The following is a 23,137-nucleotide window of genomic DNA, read 5'->3' on the forward strand; positions in this document are numbered from 1 at the left end:
CTTAGAGAACTTGAATCCAAAACTTCTGATTAAGAACGAAAATTTTTTTCACTCCATCAAATTCAAAACTTTTCATTAAGGATGAAAAAATACTAATCATTATATGATAACTCTGATATGCTATTATTCTATTGATTCTCTTTATAATAATAACCGGAAAGATCAATCTAGTGGTTAGTAGTAACCAACAAATCTCATTATTATTTAATCACAAAATACGGTGAGCGTCATAGAATTACTTATTTGGCCGATTTCGCCGTCAAATTGGTTAGTTAATTCACATTTAATTCTACATTTTGAATAATTTGAAAACAAATTAAAAATTAGCGATATGTATCAAATCCTTATCATTACATTAAAACATACAAAACATATTATTAGAGTAATATATTTTTTTATAATTATTACGGAAAAGGGTCAAAATTGCCCCTGAACTAAGCGAAATAGACCACTTATACCCTCCATTATATTTTGGGATCAAAAATACCCCCGCAGTTATTCCAGGAGACCACAAATACCCTCAAGAGTTAACACCCCAAATTTTTAGTGACGTGGCAAGCCACGTGGGACTAATCCCTCCACCTAAGCTTTGCCAACTAAGATTCACTACAAAAGAACTTGACCTTTAGTGGTGACAAAGTCGCCACAAATTTCTAAAATATTGCCACTAAGGTTATGAGTGACTTTTAGTGGCGACTAAGGCTCCAACAACCATTCGCTAGTAAAACCTATTTTTTCAACAAAAAAATATGATAATTAATTTTCGATTGCAACCTAATTTTCTAAAATAAATAACTTGCAATATTAATATTAAAAACATACAATATTATTACGAAAAATATCAAAATTACTTCTCGATTCAAATCTCTTTCTATTTAATGCATCATTGTACATTTTATACATTTACACATGACATAAAAATAAAACATACAGTGTCTTCAAACTCCTACTTAATCGATATCATTTTTTGTTTTTTAAAAACAATGGAAAAAAAACACAAAATTAGAATTTAATGTTAAAAACTTTTAGTGACGATTTTCTGGGTTTTTGTGGCGACTGTTATTGCCGCTAAAGGTCTGGTTCTTTTGTAGTGAATCCTAGTTGGCAACGCTAGGTGGAAGCATTAGTCCCACGTGGCTTGCCACGTCAATAAAAATTTGGGGTGTTAACTCTTGAGGGTATTTGTGGTCTCTTAGGATAACAACAAGGGCATTTTTTATTCCAAAATATAATGAAGGGTATAAGTGATCTATTTCACATAGTTCAGGGCCAATTTTGACCCTTTTCCGTAATTATTAAAATTGATTTTCGAGAAATGAAACGTGGTAATTATTTTGGAACGGAGGGAGTAGTAGTCGGCAGAGTAGTCCGTGTTTTGTGTGTGTGGGAGAGGAGTGTTGGGTGTGGGGTGCAGAAGAAACAAAAGAGGTTAAATAAGAAGTCATTTTTTGGAGAAGAGAGAGAAGAGAAGGCCGAAATAATATAGTAATGGAGAATGGAGGAGGAGAAGATCCACAATTAGAACCACCACCACAGCCGCAGCGACGGTTGAAGCCGATCCCACCGAATCCACCGCCAACAGATCGGCCGGCTCGTATTTACGCCGACGGCATCTATGATCTCTTTCACTTCGGACATGCTCGCGCCCTCGAACAAGCTAAGAAACTGTATGTTTTCATCCGGCGTAATACTCTCTATATGATTTTAGAATTATTAATTGACTTTTATTATGAAAATTAAAATTTTGTGGTTCATGCATTTTTATATTCTCTATTGTGATGCTGGATTTTTGAGTGATTGTGAGAGGGATCCAATGAGAAATCTGGTTGATTTCTTCTCATCTAGGTAAGCCTAGGTGAGAAGACTTAACGATACCTACGTGATAAAGTATATAGGTGTCGGGAAAAGAAGAAAACGAAATAGGTGTTTGTCTAAGTTGTTTTTTGATTCTTATTGGAATATTATTAGTTGTATGATTGTTGAGCCATGGAGAATTTGTGAAATTGAACATATGTTTTACTTGGACTGAGTGATTTATTGCCTGAATGTAGATTGCCTAACGCTCAGCTTCTTGTTGGATGCTGCAATGATGAAATCACTCACAAATTCAAGGGAAAAACTGTTATGAACGAAAAGGAGCGATATGAATCTTTGCGCCACTGCAGGTTGGTTTTATGGGGTTGTCAATTTTGTTTAAAGTTTAACTTCTTTTTTTTTCAGTCAGATCTTAATGAAATTATCTTCTTCTTTGGTAATACTGAAATGATTGAGTATCTCTAATTGCTGGGGTGAGATTCATTCAGTTGTCTGATGTCTTCTGAATACATTCACAAATATATGAACTTCTGTTTTTATGTAGATGTTTCTTAAATTGTGTATATTGAGGGTAACTTTGATTTTTAAAATGATTGTAGTTGTCTGTTCATTTTCCTTTCGGATGCCAATGAGATGAATAGTTGAGGTCAGTTCTAGATATTTTGTATAAAAATGCTTGCTGTTGTGAGAAATAAGAGACACAAGGATGAGAGTACTTTAGCATGTGTGAAGATCATCTTTTTAATAAGATAATGAATTTCATAGAAGGCATCAAGAAGATGCAAAATTTACAGAACGTAGAAAAGTGAAAGACATTGTTAGCTATATTACAAAGTAAAAGGGGAGGCCATTGTGTTGGGACTTGGGACTACATTGCACACAAAATCATTAAATTTTTGGGGGATCACATCGATTCAAGATTAGGTAACGGTTTTTGCGTAAATATGCTGGGTATGTGTTACTGGTAGCTTCTTCTACTGAAAAATCACAATTTAAGCCCTTAATTTCAAAAAATTTAGGGGTTATCTCAATTTATTTTTTTGTTTATCAATGGTAGAAGATGATAAAATTACAAAGAGGCTTACTCTAGGTATTCCTTTTTACCAACCTTCTTATCAAGACCATCCTTTGCTGTGTGCATTTTTGCTCAAGAACATGACAATGCAGTGGTTACTGCTGCTTTTGAAGCCGAGAGACTGTATAACTTCGGCAATGACCCATTTAAAATGTGAGAATTGAGTGAACAACTACAATCTAAATCAAAAAGGAGAAGGCCGTTACACTAGATACATGTTTTGATAATTGGAAAAGAAAAGAGGTTGTTCAGGACACATGTATCGGTACGGGAAAAGAAGTTATTCTATGTTGTTGCATGGTACTACTTCACTACCAACTCCATATCTTGGCCTCTCTCTAGTGCTAAATTCAGATCCCCTGATGTTTGGAGTGGAGTGTTTGAGAATACACTTGCATCTTGGCAGAGGCAAAACCTCTCTATGGGGAAAGGCTCACATTAATACACAGTATTTTGGATAGCATTCCCACATACCAAATGTCTTTCATACCACTGCCTTACAAAGTTGTCAAGCAGTTCGACAAGATAAGTCGAACCTTTCTCTGGAAAGGGGGAAACAAGAAGCCAAGAACTATGAATTAAACATGTCAGATAGGAAAAAGTCACAGTGCCTAAGCAGCTTGGAGGTCTAGGCACTAGGAATTTAGCATTCAGAATAAATGTATGCTTATGAAATGGTTGTGGGGGTATTGCAAGGAGGAGAACTCTTTGTGGATGGAGGCTTCAAAGGCAATACATGGTTATCAAAGCCCTTGGTGCACAATCTTTCAAGAAGACCTCATGGTGTGGGACCCTGGAAGAATATCAGAAAGTTATGGTGTGAATTTTCCCTTAGTTCTTCCTTTAAATTGGGAATTGTACCAACATTTAATTCTGGGAAGACAAATGGTTAGGGGGGTCTACACTAAAGAATGACTTTCCAAGCTTGTATCAGAAGCTCAGAACATAACTCCACCATCTCTCAGAATTGGCAAAATAACTGCTGGAAAATACAGTTCAGGAGGAATATTTAAGACTGGGAACTGCCTCACCTTATAGAGTTATGGCTTAAATTAGAACACTCTTGTCATGTCATGTATTACTGACAACCTAAAATGGAAGGATGGTCCCTATTCAGTGAAGGAAGGCTTTGCTCACCTATGCTCTCCTACAATGAGATAATTGATTGGTGGCTCTGGAAATCAAAGCTTCTCTCAAGATCATATGTTTTAGCTGGACAGCTTTACATGAAGCATGCCTTGCACAGAAGGAAAATTCAGAATCAGTAGATGCTTCATATGCCTAAACAAATTAGATTCCAATAGACATCTTTTGCTACACTGCACAATCGTCACAGATATTTGGGGCATGTTTTTCTCTATTTTTGGTCGTAATTGGGTTATGCCACAAAGCATAAAAGAGGCCTATGAATGCTGGTCTAAATCGAAAGTTGATAAGTCCATCACATTGATTCCTGCCTGTATCTTTTGATGTGTCTGGACAGAAAAGAATTGTAGATGTTTTAATGGGATTTCAACTCCTACTTATTTTCTCGAGGCTGAAGGTCTTTTATGGTTGTATAGTTGGCAGAATCTCTCCCCTGTAAATTGTCCTATTAAATTTTGAAGTTCATCAGCTCTTGAGTGTTAGCTTAGTTTTTGTGGCCTATGGCTGATAAACTTTTGTGCTTGAGAAAGACGGAGACAGGAAGAAACTCAAAATATTTTGAAGACAAAGCAGTTATATTTAGAAGATCAAGATGAATCGTCTTTCTTTGTTCTATTTTTGGTGTAAACAGGAATTTTTGGATTATGTATGAGACTGGATAGATTTAATAGGTGGCTTGCAAGTAACTATTACATTAGGTTTCTTCTTCTTTTTCTCTTTTTGAGTTATACATAAAGTTATCAGCACTTGCCAGATGCTGATTTTATTATCAGTACAAGCCTGTTACCTTACTTTGAAAAAAAAAATGTCGCTTATGATGGTTCTAATATTGTAGCTTCTAATGGTTGATATCTGCCTTTATCTTCAATTTTGTTATGGTGCGTTTTCAATTAGGTTAATTGTGTATGCATTGATGCAGATGGGTTGATGAAGTTATTCCAGATGCGCCTTGGGTTGTTACCCCGGAGTTCATTGAGAAACATCGGATTGACTATGTGGCACATGACGCTCTTCCGTAAGGCAAAACGTCCCATAAATTTTTTACTTCTGTTGATTTGCATAAGGGTCCCTGGTTCATTTGAACTATATTTAGACCAGCTTTTGATATGCCTTATCTGACTAATTCATTATTTTACTTTAAGATGGATTTAGCTTTACATAACTAATTTAAGGTCTTCCCCCGTTGTGTGATTATCTTTGTTTTATTTGTTTGTGTTGTGTTTCATTTTGGGTTCATAGATATTTTTCTTTTAATTTTTCGTCTTCTTGTCTGTACACGTCAGTTATGCGGATGCAAGTGGAGCTGGAAATGACGTTTACGAGTATGTAAGTCCAAAATGAACTTCAGTTTTCATATGCGACTTTTACCTTATTCATTTGATGTTTCTTTTAAACAATTTAGTTTGTGTCTGTACAGAGTTTTTCTGTGCATAAACCAGGGTGATTTGCAACTTGTTCATCTTTTTAACATGCTGTATGAAAGTCAGTCTTAATTTGCTCATTGTTGATCCTTTATTAATCAGTATAAGATATCTAGTTTGATATTCACTCTTTAATGCTTGCTGTGAAGCCATGTGTAATGTGAATATTTTTAAAACCTGTGTTATTAGGTTAAGTCCATTGGTAAGTTCTTGGAGACCAAGCGAACTGATGGAATATCTACTTCAGATTTAATAATGAGGATTGTAAAAGACTACAATGAATATGTGATGCGCAATTTGGACCGAGGATATTCAAGAACAGATCTTGGTCTGAGCTATGTGAAGGTATACTCTTTAGTGTTTTGATTGGGTGATGTAATAATACCTTACCTTTCTCAGGAAAGAAGTTTTCTTATTTTGCAAATGCAATGAAAAGAATAAGTGTGCTAATTGAATGATGTAGACTTTCTGCTAGCATTAGCTTTATTCCTCACTAATAATAGTAGAATCAATGGCGCAGAGTCAAAGGTTACATTTTGTTTCATTATTTGCTTTGCTAGGTATTAATTTCATTATTGCTTCTTTCAGGAAAAAAGGCTGAGAGTGAACAGGGGTTTGAAAAAGTTGCATGAGAGAGTAAAGAAACAACAAGAGAAAGTGGAAGAGAAGGTATATTCTTAATTATTTGACTGCTTTTCAGTTCTCTATTTCGAATACAAGCTTGTCAGAAGTGTCTCCAATCTCCATAGAATATGTGGTTTTGAATATAGTTTGGCAATTATCTGAAAAAAGCAAGGAAAAAGGATATTGAGATCTATGTCCTCTATCGTTTGTGCAAATTATTTTTTTTAAAAGAAGGTAACCATATTTTATATAACCAAAAGAGTATATAAGAGAAACATAGTTACAGGAACCCAAAAAAAAAAAAAAACCGATCCCTTAACTAGTTACAATGACCCAATAATGTCAACTACATAATCTCTATATCTTCTGCTAGGCCCTCCTTACACCAAAAATGAAACAAAAATATATACAATATATATCTTCTGTTGAGGTGGCTACATCTTCAAAACAATCACACATTCCTTTTTCTTTTACCCTATTGTTCCCACCAGATGCATGTAGGAATATTCTCCACCATCTCTTCTGCCTTACAAAATTGTCTGGATCATTCCAGCATGCTAGCAACACAGCAGTTTTTCTTAATTATCCATTTTGAGCCTTTTCCATACTCAGTAAGAGCTGTACAGATTACAGGTAACTTTACAATGGATAAGTAGATGACTACTTGTTCTATTCATTATCCATCTGAACCCTTTCATACTTGGTAAGAGCTGCCACAGAGTACTAGTAACTTTGCAATGGATAAATAGTTGGCTATTTGTTTCATTCATTATCCATTAGAGCCCTTTCATACAAGACTAAAGAGCTGCCTCAGAGTACTGGTAACTTTGCGATGGATAAATAATAGATGGCTCTTATTTCATTTCTCTCCACATAGAAGGCATTTAGAACACATAGAAATATTGTGCAAATGACACTTTGAGCAATGAAGGGGTAGCACGGGAAACAATATGATAGTATATAAGGTAAGGTTGAATTCAAGGATACAATTGAATTGCCTCTCTACCCCACAAAGGTAGGTAGTAGGGGTAAGGTTTGCATAGACCCTACCCTCCCCAGACCCCACTTGTGGGACTATACTGGTATATTGTTGTTGTTGTGGTGGCAAATATTATGAAGTATAGGCGACTTGGTTTAACACATCCTATAATGGAATATCAACATTATATGTCAGTGTTAGGTGTTCTAATCTTTTATCATCGCTGTACAACTGACATGTTCTTGTAGGTTCTCGTATTATTAGATCCTTTATATTTAAAGCTGACAACATTTTCATAAGGTCAAGTTTGTCCCCAAGGAGATGAAGCATTCATATTATGTCATGCATAGGAACTTTTGGATACAAAACAATTTTCACATTAGCTATATTAGCCTGGATCATTGCTTGTGCATTTAGTTGCTATTTCTTATGAGTAGGGTGATGTCCAACCACTTTTAGATGCATAAGTAGATATCTTTGCTGACCGAATTGTTTGTTTTAGTAGGTGGATGGTTCTTTTGTTTAAATCAACACTGGTATGGTTTCATTTGTTGAGAAGCCTGGAGCCTTTAATTAGTATAAGTAATTTTCTCAACCTGTAATGAAGTGTTCATGAGCTTTTGCGGTTTGCTTCCCCATTATGATGCGGCTCGGTTAATAGTATATAAGTATATATTTTTTTTAATAGGGATAGTATATATATTTATTTCTGTCATTGAGCTTGCATCCGATTATGGTTAATGTTGTGTTGCAATGTGTACTACCTTCTGGGTAAATTTTCCTCTTACTATTCTACTAATTACTACTCCCTCTATGTGACACTCTTTCCTTTTTAGTTGGTCCCAAAAAGAATGACATCTTTTCAAATTTAGTAAAATTTAACTTCAAACTTTCCATTTTATCCCTATTGAAATGATTTATCGCCACGTAAATTTCTATAGCTTATTTTAGACCACAAGTTTCAAAAATCATCCTTTTAAAAAAAAAAAATGAACTTCAAGCTTCCTTTTAGTCAAACTCCTTCACATAAATTGGAATGAACTGCCAACGCATCCAAACCCCGTTCTTTTATATTATTTGTTGGAATAGATAGTACATATATGATCAGATGCATAAGTTGGTAAGGACTGTTTAGAGTTGGACACAAAATTACTAATTCAAATTGAAATGTACAATGATCGGGGAAATTGGAACAGGTGGAGTATTAATTTCCGATTCGTTATAGTTTATCACCTTGTAGAATTTGGGTGGTGGAGATGGTGGAAGTTGCAATTATCTGGACTTTTGAAGAGTGAGCTGAAGTGCTAAACTATGATAGACGAAGCTACTTTTCATCTTATATGCTAGGTTTCCGAGTAAAGAAAGCTCTTTCTTCTCCGTGATTATTCTCACTATGTCTTTTGTAACTCAGTGTTACCAAAAACGGAGCAGTATGTAGCAGTTCCGATAGCTTTTTCGTATGTTAATGAAATAAACATAAGACAGATGCTTGTCGTCATTGAAGAACCATCACTTTCTCAGTAAAAGCTATTTCTAGTCTTCTAGCACAAAACACGTTAAAAAGACTAGTTGTTGCAGATACAAACAGTAGCAAAGCATCGAAATATTTGGGTGGAGAATGCTGATAGATTGGTTGCTGGTTTCCTTGAGATGTTTGAAGAGGGTTGCCACAAAATGGTAAGATCTCTCTGCCGCTTTTCCCATCCCTCTCTTTTCTTGTTGTCTCTCTCTATCTGGTGTTTAATCCCCTACAGTTTTCCAGTAGTTTATATTTGCACTTGTGATCATACCATACACATTGGAATTTCAACAGGGAACTGTCATAAGAGACCGAATTCAAGAGCAGATGAGGACCAAGAGTATAAAAGGGCTTCTATATGACAAAGAAGAGGATGATGATGAATATGACTACTATTACGGGAGCAGCGACGAAGATGAAGAATACTACGATGGTGAAGATGAAGACTAGGGTTGCTTACTTTCTCATGTTATGTGGTGATGTAAAATTTAGTTTATGGATCAAGTTGGATGAAGATGTATTATGTCTAACGGTTGGATGCGCGTGTTTTCTTTTGTTAGAATGTAGTGGCAATTAGTTGTGTTGTAAACCGTGATCAAGCATAGTCTTGTACCATAACGCTGTCAATCAGAGTGATTTGTCTAAATATGAGATGAATAATCATATGTTCTTGAAAATGCTATTTTCTTTTCCTCTCCTCTTTTGGCGATTGATACGGGTAGGTGTATTTATGCACAGTACATGTATTAGTGAATGCACTAAGCTTTTTATTGATGGGGGATCAAATATCTTCTGGCAAAATGACTATGCTCTTTGTATCAGCATGTTTTTTTTTTTTCGTTCAAGAGGATTACTTATATTATAATATGCTAAGGCATAATTAGCGATTGTTCTTTATGAAACTTTTTAATATCTACATAAATATTATATGTAACTTTATCTCAATCATAACTCCATAGTGAGTAAGTTAAAACTCTCATAAACCATCTCAATTCGTGAGTCACATATTAAAACTATTGGATATTCCGGTCATCTCTGTGTGTATGAATTCTTAAAATTCCTCGATTGAATATGTGAGAAAATATTTGGGATAACTTGCTGAGAGGTGCCTGAAAGATGAAATCATTTATGATGATTTTCCCAATTAACCAGTAATTGGAGCTACTACCTTACTAGCCCGGTTCTTGTAAATTGATGTATGCTTCAATGGTATAAATTGATGTATATTAACTACAGTGAAGACAAAATGCATTATTTATGTGCTTAAATTGTATATTTAGATTTTTTTTCCCCAACAAGGAAAGTAAAACAACGCAAGAAAAGAAAAATATCCAAACCATAGTCGATTTGCTAGTTTTCTGAAATAATTAGATTTTCTAGATATCTTTACCCTTTTGGCGTGTATATATATATTTCTTTCATCACATTTTAACTGTCATTCTAGCTTAAAATAATTGTTACATTAGAAATGAAGACTAAAGTTAGTGAACTATACCTTTAATTAGGGGTGGACATAAATACAATCGAATTGAATAAATTCAATTTTTCAAAATTGATTCTTTGGTGTTTTGATTTGGTGTCGATTTTATCTTTTGAAAATTCAGTTATTTGATTCAATGTAAGGGTCATGACTTTTTGGTGCACCAAAAAACTGAAATTTTATTAAATAAATTTAAAATACTTATTATATATTTTGACCCAACCCATATCAGATTTTAGCTCCCACTAACCTATTTGTATTTGGAGCCCTAATTCCTAAATCAAAAGTCACAGGCCACAGCCTCCAGCCCTCTCTTCTCTGTTCTCTGAACTCTCACAGCCACTGTGTCGGCGACCAGCAAGCACAGCGGCGCAGCAAAACTCTCGTCTGTCGACTCTCAATCTCTCAGCGTAACGGACTGTAAGCTACCTCGTCTCACCTTAGTAATTTTTAGTATGTATCTCTCGGTCTCTCTTCTCTGCCTACAGCAAAACAGCAAGCTAAATTTTAAGATATTTCTGTTGTTTTAAGTATTGATTTCTTGTGTTTGATGTTGTTGGGCTGGCTGCCTAGTGCCTGGTAATTTATTTTTTTTGAATTGTGTTGCTGGCTTGCTGTTGCTCAAGTGTTTTGCCAAGTTAGATTTCTTTTTTTTGTGACTGCTAAGCAACTTGCCAATTGGCAATTGGCATGGCTGCTGTGGTGCTGGCAACTGGTTAGACTATTGTGTTCCAGAGTATTGTGTGCAAGTGCCCGTGCTGCACTGCTGCGAGCCTGTGAGTGGCTGCCTGCTAAGTTAGTTTACCTTGAAATAGAACAAATTTAGTTCATAGTTCAGCCTATTAAGTTAGTTCATAGTTCTAAGAGCAGTGCTAACTTATTACTTAGATATTGAATGTTGATGTTTGATAACACCAAAGAATGCTAGGCTGCTAGGCTGCTAGGCTGAGAAGAGTGTTATCAAAAAAGAGTCATTAAGAGACTTAAGAGCCTGTATTTATTTGAATTTTCATGTTAAGTTTATAAGTTAAATATTTTGTTAATTTTATTGTCATTTGCACCAAAAACCCATTTTAAAAACACTGAACCGAAGTTTGATTCGGTATTTGGTGCACACTATTTCAAAACTGGACACCGAAGAACTGAACCGAAATTTGATACAAGAAAGCAAATAAAGAAAAAAAAAAGTAAATAAGACAGTTGAATCTTCTAGTCTTAAACTAAAGATTGAAACGGACTATATTTTTAAGAGTACTGATTAATTATCTTATTATTGCTAAAAAATGGGGCCCCTCAAATGTAATGCAATTAAGAGAATTGTTACTGCTTACTTGAGATTAATGGTACCCCTTCCTAGTCTTGAATGGCTCAAGTATGTTTAAACTCACTACATGTGCCCCTTTTGAAGTTCTGAACGTAGCACCCTTCTTTATTTTTTAAGTTGTGAGTAAGAAGTACTCCCTCTGTCCCTAATTACTTGTCCACTTTTGAATTGACACACCTATTAAGAAAACAATAATTGACATAGTGAGTTTACCATTTTACCCTTATTAATTATGAAGTGGATGAATTAAAAACTTAAGATATTCAAGAAGTTCTACCTTTTTCAAAGTAATTAATTGAGTGTATAATAGGTCCTTTATTGATTTGTCAAAATGGACAAGTAATTAGGGACAACTAAAAAAGGAAATGTGGACAAGTAATTAGGGACAGAGGAAGTAGCAATTTCCTATGCAATTTTTTTTTTTTGCGATTATTTTCTTCATTTCACTGTTCATAAACCCATGATTGTTCAGGGACTTTGTTGCTCTCTTCGTTGTGCTTACCACTTCTTAAATCCTGAATAATGAACCTTAGTATCATTAGTTAAGACTAAATCCGTTAAGAATTTAGTGGTAATAATTTTCCAGATTGGTTTGGCCCACCCTGTTTGTGCAGCAGCTGTCAGAGATCCATATCCCATTCTATGAGAGTTTTAGCTTACCAAATCTTGACACATTATTCTTAACACTGTCCAGTCATCTCTTTGACTTTGCTACTTGTTCACTTAGGAATTAATAGGTATAAAATCTCAAGTGAGTATTTTACATTAATGCTAAATCTGTTTTGGAACCATGCTTTCAATATGACTTTTACCGCACTTGTTAAGTAGAGAGATGGGGAAGAATAAGAGTTCAAGGAAAGGGAAGAAGGCATGGAGAGCAAACATAAGTACGGAGGATATTGAAGATTTCTTTGACAACTCCACCAAAGATGCTCTTTCCGGCGGTTCTCTTGCTCAAGTTCCCAGTGACTCTCTCTTTTACGTCGACAAATCCAGAGGTATTCTATTTTTCAGCATTTTTTTTCCCGGTTGAAAATTTCCAGAAAATATCTTTTGTTCAAGTACATAGCAAGGTAAAAAAAGAAGAAGCCGATTTTGACATCAGGCTGGCGTTCAGGTATATGTTCTAGCAGTTGATATAGTCTTTAGATGGATTGGCATGTATGCTATTTACTGTTTCAACAGATGTACTGAACTACTTTTGGTTGGATAACTGGATTGCCCCACACTTGAAAATGGTTGTTTCTTTAACAGTAATTTTTTGGTACACGGGAAATAACTGGGTGCTCTGATAATCTCCTCCAGAATTTTGTTTTGGTGGAATCAGTCAAGAGTATTGTGTACTAAGACAAGTAGACAAAATAATTCGGTATCTCATAGAGTTGTAATTATGGAAAAAATTCAATCTTGAGAGCAGATTGAATGTTCATGTCTGTTTTAGACTTGCAGAAACGTTTCAGGAACAATTGTTTCGGTGTTACTTTCAGTCAATGGTTCCTGTTCCCATCCAATTGTTGGGTGTAATATGAAGCCGGACGAAATTTGGAGATAGTAACTGACATTTTAGGAATAGAAGACGGCAGTTTAGAATCACCTTAAGTACTATATCTCTGGAATATGTAGCAGTTGACGTTCATCATGGGTGCATCTTCCTTGTCCCTTTACTGCAGTTCTGTCGTTTTTTGTTGGCGAATCCTTCTTCAATGATTAAATGACAAGCTTTTATGTCTACAATCCAGATCTTTCTGTCAAACGGAAAATTGAAAAACACCGGGAGAAAGTACTTCGATATGATAGTATACTACAAAGCAATGCCTTTGTTGAACCTGTACCTTCTTCAACTGGGAAGAAGTCCAAGAAGAAAAGTAAACTTCAGATAGCCAAAGATACTGCTCAACAGGGTCAAAAGGTTGTTCACTATTTCATTTTAAATGTTCAACTCACCAAGTGCAAGATGTTATGGCTGATGCTTCCTTGCCATAATGTGCTTTTCTCAATAGGAGAAAAATCTATTCTTTTGAGTGCAAATGACTAATGGATCCTCATTGTTTATTTCTTCTTAATTTTGTGTGATTAGGATTTGTCCGGTGGAGACTCTGGCATGGTTGACATTTGGGATGATAAAGGTGTCCTTGTGATTAGAGCCTTTTTGTTCTTCGTCACTTTTGTAGTAAAATGACTTTTCTAATACAGCCTTCATTGCATTGTTGCAGGTGAACTGGTCATCAAAACCAAAAAGGTACACTTTTTTCTCCTACCTGTATTTGAAATTTTTTATTTCTTTTCTCCTCTCCTTATCTTTTTTGTGGCCACTTGTCAGGAACTTCCTTTTCAATTTTGGTGTCCTTTTACATGAAAAACATATTTTAAATCAGCTGGATGTTGCCCTTATAAGTTGTAATGCAATACCTGCTATAGGTTTTATTAATGCAACCTGCCTTTCTTTATTAGCACTACTATTTTTGCCTTACAGTGATTACTTCTTTGTCCACTTAAAAATGAGTCGTCTTAAGTCAATTGAATCTCTTATTTTTCAAGAAAACATCACATATAAAAAGCATCTTTACGATGAACCTTTTCCTTGCACATCTTCTGCATTGCTTATCCTCTCAGAGGGATAGATGAGAGTAATAAAGGAAAAAAGAGGCATGAGATTGGATATAAAAGATCCTTTATCGTGGAAGGTAATGGACCTAAATAAAGCAAAATGGATGTGGTGAACCATTATAGCTGACCCTAACTATGTTCGTGATTGATGCATAGTTGATTGATTGATTCAGTTAGTTTTCCATTCACTCGACAGTCGACACACTTTCACCACTTCATTTGACGAATTAGATTATGCAGATACAATGATCTGTAACTGATACAAGATTTCGTCGAATAAGATAACATGCATCCAAAAAGAGATTCTTTTCCATTTTGCTCGTTCCTTCATTTGGCAATTTGAAATCCTTCCTTTTAGCATTATTGATGCTCTAGGCTGTCTAAAGATCTTGATCAAAATATGTGATGCATGTTTAGATTGTGATTGCATTTTAGGGTTTGATTTTATGTACTTTCCTGCCGTTGCGGGGTGAAGTCTTTTCATAATTTTCCCTTTTCAGCAGCTGGGGTGGGTTGGCTGGTACAAGCTTGTTTGGTAGCATTACTATGATGTTATAAACTCAGTATTAAAACAACTACAATGACCAAAATAGCTGTCATATTTGATCATTTTCTTAAATTAAACAGAACACGCATTTAAACCTACAATATAATGCATGCATTATAATCCTTGTATTACTCTAATCCCTAAGATACAATCCCTACATTACAGTCCTCGCATAACTTGTCTCTAGCGATGCGTCGGTGTATATTTTTTGTACCTCCCTGTCTTCTTCTTCTTAGTTTCATTTCTTTATTATCTTAACTGTGTATGTTATTTATTTTTTGTCCTAAAGCTCGAGCATTTGAATTGTAAACTTATGATTTTCCTAGAACAATTTTGCATCAGTTTACTTTTCGAAAAGGGAAGAGACAAATCTGCATTAGTATATGTAATCAATTTTATATGCATTGCCTGTGACAGAAGCCCAAGACTTCTGTTATACCTGCTGTGGAAGTTGAGCCTCCAGGATGCTCATTCAATCCGCCATCCGAAAGTCATCAGGTAAAATTTCTTCTGTATGTCATATTTTGCTATTACCGAGCTCCTAGTCCATGCAATTAATAATTCGCTCCGTGTCTTCTCAATTCAGGATGCACTAGCTTGTGCTGTTGCAGATGAAATGCAGAAAATTTATAGAAATGAATTGGGGCCAGAGCCTATTCCATTGGTTGTTCCTGGAGAAGCAGTTAATGAAGAAGATGTAAGTTTAAGCTGTTAATTTCTTGGTAGTACTTTTGACCATGGCTGTTGCAGATGCATCATGGGCAATGTTTTCTTATACTCGGTAAAGCATACACTGAAGATTCATTTGCCTCAGATGTATTTCCTTGAAGCGGACAGTGGGAGTGACACGGAGAATGAAAATCTAGTGGAAGACGGAAAAACAGATTTGGATAAAAGGTAAGCTTCTATATTGCTCGTCTGTCATGATAGTATTAGCGGTTGAAACATGTTCTATTCCTTGCTAGCTTAGTATTCTGGAGTACTTAAAATTATACTTTTACTTAAAATTTACTCACCTGTGTCTATTCATATTTGTATAGTGAATAGAGGCTTCTTTGACAATCTTTAGGCTTTAGGCTTCAGAGAAATTAATTATGTGACAGTTCAATGTGTTAAATCTACATGAGTTGCCTAAATTTTTTAACCAGTGTCCAGACATTTCATTCTCTGGACACTGGTTATACCCAATTAGCCTGAAGTCCTAAATTTTTTCTATAACTTTACAAGGCTAACATGAGTTGCCTTGTCCTCGTTTTTGTTTTCATAATTGTTGCATTCTACTTCCAATTCCTTTTCATTCATGCTCACTAGAAACACAATCTCATTTTATGTGGCTTTGCATGTTTAATAGTTTTCACATAGTCCTAAGCTGATGGATGTTTATGAGGTCAAAGGCGATATATGTACCGCTACCACTGATGGTCTAAGACCCCATGCTTCCTTCATCCTTCTTTATTTGAATCCAGTTTTGCCCTGTTCTGTTTGTTTACTTTTTGCTGCTGGTGGGGAAGAAGCTCTTATTTCCAGCATTAGTAGTAGTTCTTATTTTCTTCCACCAAGGCTAGGACAGATGGGAAGAATCACCTAGTGTTTTTTGTCTCCACTGAGTTTTAAACCTGAGACCTCAGGATTCCCAACCACTTCATTGACGCTAGGCCACACCCTTGGGTGCAAGGAACATCCTTTATATTTGGTTAAAGATGCTGAATGAGTACATTGTATATCACTAATATTTGGTTGCTTGGATATGTTCAGACTTCAGTTTAAGTCAACTACATCTGAAATCATATTTTTAAATGTAAAGAGGTTTGATCCTTAATCTAGCTGAGTTGATTGTGAGCTAAGTCCCCAGTAAGTGTGATATCCGACGTCATATCTGTTTCCTTTGGTGGTCATGATCCAAATGTCCTAATGATGATCAGTTGTAGAGTGAACCAGTGTTCAACATTTTCTTTTTTGTAAGTCAGTTATGTGTTCTGAAAGTTTGCAGTGCGCTATCTTCAGCTTCGTTGGCAATCCATGTTACGTTGAGTGCATTATTGCTAGTTCTCAGATCTTTCATTTAACACTAAATGTTATTATACATCATTTTTTAAACTTTATGCAGGTCGCAAAAGCCCAAAATGCTGACACAAGTTGATAAGAATCGACGGGCTAGACGCAAAGAACAGTTGAAAGCAGAAGCTGAAGCAACAAAAGCAGCACAACTCTCCAAAGAGATTGATAGGTTCGCTAATATTTGGATTATCAGGCTAATCATATTCCAGTTAAATAGAATTTGCCTTTTGTATAGATTCTGATATGTTCTTGTGCCTGCAGCTTACCGGATATAATTCAAGAAATAGAGAGAGAGGAAGGAGAAAAACAGAAACGACATCTACGTCGTGTTACTGCTATAAAAGAAAAACTAAAATCTTGTCCACCACGCTTGGGAAAGCGCAAGTATGTGCTGTTTCATTTTGAAGTAAAAAAATTTCAACAATTGATTTGCTGTGAAAAAGTGTTTTTATAGAACATCAGATTTCAAAGGAATTCTTATGGTTGTAACTCTTAAAAATGTTTCAACTGGGAGCTTGGGGTTTGAAAGAATGATGATTGCATGAACTGAGCAATGAGACTCATTTTCTTGTGGTTTTGCTTTATTCCTGCTATAACTTCGATGTTGACAAAAAGATTAATGACCTCTGTCATTTCAGATTTGTGCCTGCTCCTGCTCAGGTTTTACTGTCTGAAGAGATTACTGGTTCCCTCCGTAAATTAAAGGTTGCATTCCTGATTTCAATTTTCTCTAAATTGGCTGTTGTCACATTTATTTCTATTTTCAAGGTTTTTCTCTTATGTGGTTTGTCTTCTGTTTCGAACAGGGATGTTGCACCCTTGCAAGAGATCGGTTTAAAAGCCTTGAGAAAAGGGGACTAGTTGTTCCTTCAAAAAAGAGTAGCAGGTTAGTAAAGATTGCTTGTTGTTTGAAATTAAGCCAGGCTTTCTGGTTTGGGCTTTGCTTATTATTTGAAATTAAAAGTATTGCATGTTGTCTTGAAGTGTGTGTAAACCATGTGACAATTGCGGAGTAATCTCTTTACTTGAAACCTAAAGCAGAGGAAGTTGATGCATTGTTATCATTACTTTTCATTTTTTACAAAAGAAACAAACTGAGTAATGATAACAATGCATCAACTTCCTCTGCTTTAGGTTTCAAGTAACGGAACTCATCTTTTCTCTGCATGTATCGACCTACTTGTCCTTGTGCCATTTTGTTTACTGTTTCAAAAGAAACATACTGGGCATCAAAACATTTCTTGCTAATTGTTTCTGGGATGATATGTGTGCAGGAAATAGAGTTCATTGCAGAGTAACACAGATAAAATGTTTTCATCACCGCCATATGAGACCATCATCCCGAGCACTTGGATGAGAGACACTCTAGACAGCAAGGTCTTGGTTTATATCTGCAAATTTGGAGTGGGAGAGCTGGCTGCTCTTACTGTTAGCAAAATGGATATGTAGATCTGTTTGTCTTACTGATACATGGTTTATTACACCAAATATTTTATAGTCATAGTCAATTTGCTTTGGGAGAAAAAACCAGTAATTTGAAGACATTGCTGTTTTAATTGATTACTAAATTTGGCAAATGAGCAAAAACTGATACTGATATATCTGGAGGCAGAAGATTGATTGGTGTTTTATGACTGCTCTTACAATTTTCCTCTTGATGAACCAAAAATGATTCCCAGTCAGCATTTTAAACTTTTCATAAGAATTCAAAATCTTAATATGTACCCCAAAGTTTTTAATTACTCTAATTAGGTCGACTTTTTATTTTATCACATTTGACCAAGTCGATATCACTAATTCTAATTTCAAAACTTGAACATCTTCTACTCATTTTTCTTCATGGGCTTGTCATGTTGTACAGGTTCAGCTATACTAAATGTACCTAGCTACTAGTAATGTCTAATTTGATTAATAAGGCATGAAACTCCTCAAATTCGAGCTAAAACTTCCCCATGTGTTTATCTTTCTATATTTTAAATTGCCTTAGTAAAAATTATGATTTCGCTGGTGGTGAAGGAGAGTCTACATTATAATAAGATATGTATGTTTAACCACACAATATGTGTGTGAGTTGACAACATAAACAAAGAGAGAAGACAAATAGTGGGAAAAAGGGACATATGGAAAAGGAAATTTAATCACTTTATATGAAATTGAAATAAAAAAAAAGCAAAAAAAAGTGAGAATACACTAAACTGTGGGCTTCACTTTGTGAGAACAGAAAAATATCCAACCCAAAGTTGGATTGCAAGTTTTGTCAAATACTACTATTAGGTTTTCTAGATATCCGTACCCTTTTGGTAAGAATTTTTTTTAATTAGGTTTTCTAGTTTTGTGGTTTTTATACACTTAGGCTTTAACATCATATTTCGTCCTAATTTATATATAATGTAGTTTGACTTGACACAAATTTTTAAAAAAGAATGAAAGACTTATTAAATTTGTGGCCTAACTAAGTCATAGATGTTTGTGTGATTATAAAATTATTTCATTATGGATAAAATGAGTATTTTAAAGTTAAATTGTTACTAAATATAAAAATAATTGGAGATGGAGGAAGGGGATTACAATATGGAAAATCGAACCTTCACTAATAAGGTGAGAGTTTAGATAGTCAACCAACTAAGCTAGAGTACTATGATTTCCAAAAATGTGTCATTCTTTTTTAAAGTGATGAAAAAGAAAAATAAGTCATATAAATTGAATTCGAAAAATTAGAAAAAGTAATACTTAAAAGGAACCAAAGGATAACTTAGTAAAGTATTGTACGTTGTATTTATAATAATTTCTTAATAGATGTGTAATGAATAAAAACGATAGTTGAAATGAGACGGATAGAGAGCGTGAAATGAACTGATTGGAGTATCAGTTCCCAAATAATTTTTGTGATACGACAAGAAAGAATATCTTGGAGGATAATCCCAATAAAGAGTACCTTTAATTTGTGGTGGAAAGACGTCGTTTCAATATTTTGTATTTTCTTGCTACACCTAAGATTCTTTAATTTGGATTAAATTAATGAAAATAAACTCATAAGACAATTAGTCTAATAAAGTACCAAAAGTAATACTTCAAATTGAGTCCATTTATTTGAAAAACTTTTAAGTGGAAATTGTCCAAAAGTTGAAAAAATGAGGGCATAAAAAAGTTGATCATGTTTCATGTGGTCTTCTTTCTTTTCAGTATTAGTGGCATGTTGTTTCATCTATCATAAAAATAACTCTCAATTATTGTAATTAAAGTTACATTTCATTGCTAAACTTTTGAAAAAGAATTAGGGCAATTATGATAGATTATTGGGCAAATTATAGAAATCACATACTTTTAAGGCAAAATTACAATTTATCCCTTAAAAGTTTATAATTACAGAAATCCCTCAAGCGGATACAATAATATAAGCTGATACATTAATCTGATGCGCGAGATACAATAATATAAGCGATGATACACTAATCTGATGCGCGAAAATGAGGGATTTTTGAGATTTGTAAAACTTATAGGGGATAATGGTAATAAATAAACTAAAAGGTGGGATTTCTGTAATTTTTCCTAGATTATATACATATATCTTGTATTCTTAAAATGTTATGTTTGATCCTCAATTGACCCTTTCTTTTATTCAAACTTAAAGATCAAATACGCTCCAAATCTGAAGCTGACATCTAAATCGAAAATTAATCATCTTTAATACCCCGCCTCATCAACATATAACATGAATATATTCGAAGTTCTCTCCTACTATGGTAGAATTTACCAAGAACTAATTGTAACAACTTTTTGTTACAATGACATAGTGTCTAGCTAGCACACAATTATCATAAAAGCAAAATCAAACATCAACACTTCATCTCTTAGATGAAAATGTTTTTTTTTTAAAAAAAAAAACAACTCTAATAGTTATCATAAGACATTTTTATTTTAAACTAGAGATGTGAAAATTCCCAAACAATTACTAGACTTGAGAAGAAGCCTACAAGTAGGGCAAGAAGAATGTGAGAGTAGCCATTCATCAACACAAACCACATGGAAAGAATGTGTACATTGAGGAAGAACCCTAATTCTTTCTCCATCCATGAAATCCAACAAGCAAATAGCACACGATGACGACGATGACGATGATGATGAAGATGTTGTGCTTGAAATTGCATTATTATTATAAGTAGATGTTGGCAAAGCAATCATATCTTTCTTCTTAAGTCCAGAGTTGACTCTCTTTGAAGCTACCCATTCAACTGGCTCAGAGATAGTCCTTTGAGTGCATTGAAACACACAATGTAACATGGAGTTTAAGCCAAGAGCACAAACTAAAGCACATATTAGGGCAGCAATGATCAATGTCATGTTCAAGTTTAGTGTACTTCCATTGTTATTATAGACTTGATCATGATCAAGAAAAGGGGTTTTAAAAGGATCTAGGCTCATGATTGGGCTTTGTGTTGGAGTCATATGCATGAGGGGACGTTTAGCCATGAAAATATTAATTAAGTAGAGAAAAATATGATCGTTATGATTCTGGAATTAGAACAACCTCTCCTTCCTTATCGAGTTTTAATTTGGTCTAGGGTGGAGCTTCAACATGAGATATATATGAGGGAGTGAAAAATGAAACTTAATTCAATGGTATTAATGGAAAAAAAGAAGCAAAAAAAAAGTGGTGGCATAGGATATTAGGATATGGCTAGTTGGTTATCCATTGTCTAGCCTTTTAGTTTATACTATCACCAAAAAAAAAAAAAACATGTTTGGGACCCCCCCCAACCCCCCTCCCAAGGTCGACTCAACAAGATTGGGGGCCTAAAGCCAAACCTTAAAGAGGGGCCCAAATATTTTTTTTAATTCTTTTTTTTTTCAAAAAAAAAATAGTCATGTATATATTTATCTAAAATCTATTTTTCTAGCATTTTTAGATGTGAAGTCATTAATTACTGTTTTGTAATCGATTTGTTTTAGTAATTCCTTTTCAATTAATAATATAACTAATGCATTCAATCTCACATTGTTGATCTTAGATAAGATTTTATCAATTTTAGTTTCAAAAACCTTCTTTCAGCCGAGCCTATAGTTACAAGAATTGTTAACATTATTCTATAAGAAATATATGCATTAGGAAAAGAATCAAGTCTTTTTATTTGATTGAGTATTTCCACTAAACCATTATCTTCTACTTGTATTATTTCTCTTAATAATAACTAAAACGAGAATATATATACTTACTAACTAAGAATATCAACAGTAATAAAAGTTCAAGAAAAATTATAAAATAAAGTTAGAATAATAAAACCTGGCACACGAATTTGATAAGTTGATATAACAATATTGAAATAGTGTTGTGTTCCTTCAATATAATGATTGCTTGTTGCACTTCTTAAGATTTTGAAGAAGACACTCAAAAGCAAATTTTGTTTTTTTTTAACTTGTAAGCAACAGTAAACCATTTTTTTAGGAGAGAGTTCAATATTGAGAATAAAAATAATAAAATAGAGAATAAAAAAGATGAGTATAAGGTAAATAATAATATAGGTCAAATTTTTAGGAGATAAATAAAGAAACACAATTTCCCACTTAAGGAATTTATTTTCAAAAAATGTTTCATTCCCTTAGAAAAGTGGGGAAAACTAACGGTTATTTTGTTTTTTTATACTTCTCACATGTTTTTTTTTTAATTTTAAAAATACATATAATTTTAAGTAATATGTATAAGTATTTTTTTTAAAATTGGGGACCCCTAAAAATATGGGGTCCCAAGCGATGACTTTAGTGGCCTAGTGGTTAAGACGGCCCTGCGGCCCCTCACACAAGGGAGGTATATAAGAAAAGAATTATGAACATGATTTGTTCTTATCCAAGAGATGAATAAGATGATAATATGTTTGATTTGATGATATTGATGAAAGATAGCAAAGTATATGGACAACAATATAAAATATTAAAATTTTGGAGGCATATTACATTGATGTCCCACGAGAGATCTAATTAAAGGCAATACTAATGTTGAAGGCTTTATTTGAGATTTCTGTACAGAAAAAATATAATTTCTTTTTATTTTTTTTAGTTTTGATGAACAAAATTACTTGATATCTGTTACTAATACGATGTAACATGTATCTTGTGAAATTAGTTTAAGTCAAGATACGTGTAAACTAGTCTAATCCAAAGTTATATTAAAAAAATCTACATTTTCTTGATTAATTTAATGATGAAGATAGTATGTTTTGGTGGTACAAATTCCATTGGTGCAAGTAACTAAATCAATGTGATGATGATTGGTCATGGGAAGAAAATAATATAAAGCCAAAATAAAAAAGTTGTAAAAAAAGAAATACGTCGAAAACGACAATAGGGTTTAAGGATGCTTTTTAAAAAAAAATAAAAAAAACCATCAAGTATTAGGCAGTGTCAATATTCACAAAGATGTCACTGAACCATATAGTTGACCTAATTAATTTAGGCATCATACACAAAAATTGCTCTTTTTAACTTGATCTCAATTGATATTTATATTTTTCAATTTTGTGTGTTCACAAGTAGATAGACACTTAAAC

At 34.1% G+C, this 23,137-nt stretch overlaps 3 protein-coding genes across 4 annotated transcripts; 2 read left to right on the top strand and 1 right to left on the bottom strand.

Annotated features, from left to right (window-relative positions):
- Window positions 1-1,393: 1,393 nt before the first annotated feature.
- LOC102605049 (choline-phosphate cytidylyltransferase 1-like) lies at window positions 1,394-9,274 on the top strand. Its single transcript, XM_006364935.2, has 8 exons — window positions 1,394-1,667; window positions 2,052-2,165; window positions 4,956-5,051; window positions 5,320-5,362; window positions 5,647-5,802; window positions 6,046-6,126; window positions 8,639-8,737; window positions 8,874-9,274. The coding sequence occupies exons 1-8, from the start codon at window positions 1,489-1,491 to the stop codon at window positions 9,027-9,029; spliced, it is 924 nt and encodes a 307-aa protein (XP_006364997.1). The 5' UTR covers window positions 1,394-1,488; the 3' UTR covers window positions 9,030-9,274.
- Window positions 9,275-10,292: 1,018 nt separating this feature from the next.
- Window positions 10,293-18,226, top strand: LOC102605382 (uncharacterized protein At2g40430-like). 2 transcript variants are annotated; one of them, XM_006364936.1, is made up of 13 exons: window positions 10,293-10,479; window positions 12,209-12,381; window positions 13,123-13,292; window positions 13,461-13,509; window positions 13,597-13,622; window positions 14,955-15,035; window positions 15,124-15,234; window positions 15,352-15,434; window positions 16,645-16,764; window positions 16,857-16,979; window positions 17,234-17,300; window positions 17,402-17,481; window positions 17,870-18,226. In XM_006364936.1, the coding sequence occupies exons 2-13, from the start codon at window positions 12,216-12,218 to the stop codon at window positions 17,874-17,876; spliced, it is 1,083 nt and encodes a 360-aa protein (XP_006364998.1). In that variant the 5' UTR covers window positions 10,293-10,479; window positions 12,209-12,215; the 3' UTR covers window positions 17,877-18,226. The 2 variants fall into 2 exon arrangements, with proteins under 2 accessions (XP_006364998.1, XP_006364999.1); XM_006364937.1 differs by having other exon boundaries at window positions 12,212-12,381.
- Window positions 18,227-20,295: 2,069 nt separating this feature from the next.
- Window positions 20,296-21,264, bottom strand: LOC102605947 (RING-H2 finger protein ATL73-like). The gene has a single exon (XM_006364938.2). The coding sequence runs from the start codon at window positions 21,063-21,065 to the stop codon at window positions 20,514-20,516; it is 552 nt and encodes a 183-aa protein (XP_006365000.1). The 5' UTR covers window positions 21,066-21,264; the 3' UTR covers window positions 20,296-20,513.
- Between the last annotated feature and the right edge of the window lie 1,873 nt (window positions 21,265-23,137).

The sequence above is a fragment of the Solanum tuberosum genome, unplaced genomic scaffold (genome assembly GCF_000226075.1).
Source record: "Solanum tuberosum cultivar DM 1-3 516 R44 unplaced genomic scaffold, SolTub_3.0 scf00528, whole genome shotgun sequence".
NCBI classification, from domain to species: Eukaryota; Viridiplantae; Streptophyta; class Magnoliopsida; order Solanales; family Solanaceae; genus Solanum; species Solanum tuberosum.